This window comes from Otolemur garnettii, unplaced genomic scaffold, assembly GCF_000181295.1.
Source record: "Otolemur garnettii isolate 467f Iridium unplaced genomic scaffold, OtoGar3 scaffold00128, whole genome shotgun sequence".
In the NCBI taxonomy this organism is placed as follows: Eukaryota; Metazoa; Chordata; class Mammalia; order Primates; family Galagidae; genus Otolemur; species Otolemur garnettii.
In genome coordinates this window covers 4,535,053-4,539,075 of record NW_003852523.1, presented here as the reverse complement: position 1 = coordinate 4,539,075, position 4,023 = coordinate 4,535,053, and the positions used below count along the sequence as shown (strand labels likewise).

Here is a 4,023-nt window from a genome sequence, read left to right as displayed (position 1 = left end):
GCAGGGGAGTCAGGTGGATCGTCCTCCACACCAAGTGACCAGCATGGGCAGGAATATCAGGTGGATCGTCCTTGTTGCAAGTCTACAGTTCCCTGCTACCACCATCCCACCGTCCCCACTTTACAGATACAGGAACTGGAGCCCAGAGGGGCTTATAGCCTGCCCAGGGCCACTTGACTGGCAAGGGCATCTGAGGTCTGAACCTGGACACCTAGCAATTGCTACCTGGTACTGACATCAGCTATAAATTTTGGGTTTGAGCAGATGATCTGCAGTGAGACACACACTAAGATGTAAAATTCTCCTGAAAGGTGGTCTGCCTCTTCTAAGGGGGTTTGAGAACTGGGTGACAGAACATGACTAGCACTCACTAGTGCTCAGAAGGAGGTGCAGAGTCTTACTTAAAGAACTCTACTCAGCAGGGGAGGTGTTCCACTTCCAGTGTTGTAAAAGCTAATAGCAAAGAGAGCTTGAAGAAGGAGGGAGATGCAGGCATCAAACGGAACAAATGCTGAGACCCAGTCACTATTCAGGGCACCTCCCCTACCTCCCACACACTGCAGGAATACAGTGGCAACCCTTATAACAGCAGCCATGCTTCCTGGGTACCACAAGGTGGGCGAGGCCAAGAGTCACAGAATCATGCCCTCCTTTCCCGAAAGCAACAGGTGCACTCCCTCAGGTGGAAGGACCACATGGTCACCCACAGGCAGAACTGGGGGTTCCTCCTTGCTGGCAGGTGTAGACAGCTAAACTGTTCCCAGCTTCTTGCCTCTGTACTGTCTACACTGAGCTAAGCACACTCCAGGAGGAACCGCCCCATATGACAGGTGTCCCTTATTCCTAGGAGCCAGGTGCTGGCCAAAGACATGGCTTCCTCTTCCTAGGAGCTGCTCAGGAGATGCCTGGAAGTGCTCCTAGGATTACTTTTGCTACTATTGGGACTTCTAGACAAATTTAATGAGGTTTCTTCTGTCATCCTAAACTTTGCTTTTTTCAGGGATTTTCTACTTTTTTTTTTTGGAAACAGAGCCTCAAGCTGTCGCCCTGGGTAGAGTGCTGTGGCATCACAGCTCACAGCAACTGCCTGGGCTGAAGCGATTTTCTTGCCTCAGCCTCCCAAGTAGCTGGGACTATAGGCACCTGCCACAACACCTGGCTAATTTTTGGTTGCAGCCGTCATTGTTGTTTGGCAGACCTGGGCTGGATTTGAACCCGCCAGCTCAGGTGTATATGGCTGGTGCCTTAGCTGCTTGAGCCACAGGCGCCAAACAGGATTTTCTACTCTTGTATGAGCTTTCTCCCTACCCTGTAACAGTCAGAAACTTACCTGGCAGCATCAGTGGTTAAGTGATAAATCAGACAGAGCCTAGTTTCAATGAAGCTGGGCTTTCCAGAGTAGATGAAGCCACCCTCGTGACACAAGTAACAGGAATTACATACTAACACAGTGTGCTTTCTCCATGTGAACTTAGGTTTAAAAGATGAACATTTATAGGAGAAAGGGCTTGTAAGTGCAGCTCCCACATTCCCATTCAGCAGAGGTTTTGAAGACAAAGAAGAAAAACCATCTCAGCTGGCATGTGAGAGTGGCTGCTGCAGACTGAGGCCGTTCACGTGTGTGAATGTGGTGGGGGCAGGGCAGCGTGCAGCACCAGGATGCTCACCTGTTGTCATGACGACGCCAGCAAGCACTTTTCTGCGTGCATGAGGAGAGGAGAAGTTGTCGGTCAGGTCACCGAACTTACCCAGAACCAGGCGTGAGACAGCATCGGCTAATACCTGGGAGAGGAGCAGAGACGCAAGGGTTAGGGACCCACTGAGACGGGAGCAGGGCTGGCCCTCTGAATGTCAACACCGCTCTTCTGCACAGAGTGACACTTACAAGTACTTCTAATCTGGAAGACCACACAGGTAAATTTCTCAAACAAGTGTGTATGTGTGTGTGTTTCCTCCAAAACATTCTTAGAAACTGACACCCAAGGGTCATACATAGAGGATCTGGCTGGGTATCTTTCAATACGCCCACGTGGGAGTCAGCACTCACATGAGCCATCCCTATGATCCTTGTAATACCAGCCCTGTCCTCAGGAGGAAACTGAGGCACGTGGACAAGAGGGCCCCAGGGCCACCTGCCTGTCCCCGATGCCCACCTGGTGCTGCTCTCTGATGCCTCCCGCCTTCAGACAGGACTTTGGAAGCAGTAAAGGGCTCCCTGCCTTCTGTCCTTGCCCACCTGCGGTCAGCTCCAGGGCTGGGCAAGGTTAGGGCACACAGCAGGGTAACAAGCAGGACCACAAGCAAAAGGGATAGTGTGAGGTGAGTTCAGCTGGGAGAGCACAGGCTGCGCCCAGCACTCCTTCTCAAAGGTGCTGAGCAGCGACGCCTCCCGGTTATTTCAACCTCTATTCCCAAATGTCTGTAGCTTGGCTCACTGGCTCAGAGCCCAGCGCCCACTCAGAGCCTGTGAGAGTTCTGACACTCAGACTGAACGGTGCTACGATGGACCTGAGGCTCGTGCTTTGATGCAAGGGTTAGGGACCCACTGGCATAGGAGCAGGGCTGACCCTCTGAATGTCAATACCCGTGCTAGATGTGCATCTGGTCTTACACTTGTGCCAAAGGAGCGCTTCTTAGAAGCCCACATATGTGTTAGACTTTGGTCTTATTTTTATGACTACCAGACATACTGAGAAGTGTTATCTGCTGTAAGGTATGCGTTAAGGGCCAGTTTTGACCCACATCTCACCAATCTTACACTTGTCTAGACAACCATGGCCACCAGGCAAAACTATTGTTTCCAGGTTGGCCTTTAATAAAATATTTCCCCAAATGAATAGAAAAGTCATTCATCTTAAATGATGACTTAATTGGAGAAAACGTCGTTGTCAGGATGTTTTCCTGCTGTCACTGCACAGCAAATACTGACAAGCCCGACGGACAGTGCTCAGGAGAGAGCCTGCAAGTGGACGCAGATGCCCACTGGCCAGGGAGCCTGCATGTGAGTGCAGGACGTGCACACACCGCCGTGGCCAGGGGCTCAGAGATGAAGGACAAAGTATTCAAATTTATATAGAAGAAAAAATGGTAAGACAGGTGAAGGATAAGCCCAAGGAAGTAAGTTCCCGTTTCATCTAAGGCTAAGCACATCTCCAGACATTCAGAGAAAGGCAGAAGAAGCTGAGCTGCAGCATTCAGAGAGACTGCGAAGGTCTGGCACTCATGCTGATGTGGGCCAAGGACAGGCATCCGAGGCACACGGGTCAGTCTCAATCCCCTCGACGGGATCCTAGTCTCATTCTGTATGGTTAATGAAGTGACCACTCTCTCAATTTTCAGGGTAGATGAAATAACGACAAAAATAATTTGTTCCTAAAAGTCAAATCCATGTCACACACAGTCCCAGACAACATCATTTGCCTGCAACGACACAGAGGGCCATGAAAGGCCTGTTCCCAGATCTGGGCTCTGGTGATAACAATTCAGTCCTGCCATGACAGTGACTCGCATGGCAGCGTAACCAGTTATCACATAGCCAGCATGTCCATTTTATAAGCCCCCTTATCCCACTGTGGATACAAAAGCAAAAACCTTCAGGCCAGTTGTATCTGGGTAACTGTCTAGGGAAACAGGGTTTTTCACCTTCTCTGGAATATATGTGTTGAAATTTCCAATTGAAAGACAGTGGAGTCCAGCAATAAGGCCATGAGGATGATTATGGGAAGGCCACCCCAGGTCCTCCGAGGAACACAGGGTTATATTCCTGAGGTACGGAGAGCTCCAAAGACATAGTGGCTGTAAGGGCCACTGGCAGGAATCAGGGGAAATCTCAGCTCATTCTCCAAGAGCCCCAGTGATTCTAGACTACACAGGTCCAGAAAATGGTGCCAGGTACGTGGAGAACCTGGAGGAAAGTGGTGTCAGGTGGGGTGGGCAGCGGATGGATCCCAGCAGATGCCCTCCAGGCCTTCCCCAGGAGCCTCAGTCCTGCCCTCTCTGAGTCTTTTTTTTTTTTTTTTTTTG

At 50.4% G+C, this 4,023-nt stretch overlaps 1 protein-coding gene across 3 annotated transcripts in view; it reads right to left on the bottom strand.

Annotated features, from left to right (window-relative positions):
• Positions 1-4,023, bottom strand: part of ADARB1 (adenosine deaminase, RNA specific B1) — a 136,676-nt gene that overhangs the window by 38,723 nt on the left and 93,930 nt on the right. For all 3 annotated transcript variants that reach the window (XM_023518113.1, XM_023518114.1, XM_012810339.2), the window contains one exon: positions 1,668-1,782. In XM_023518113.1, the coding sequence (XP_023373881.1) occupies positions 1,668-1,782 (115 nt within the window). The remainder of the gene's footprint in view (positions 1-1,667; positions 1,783-4,023) is intronic.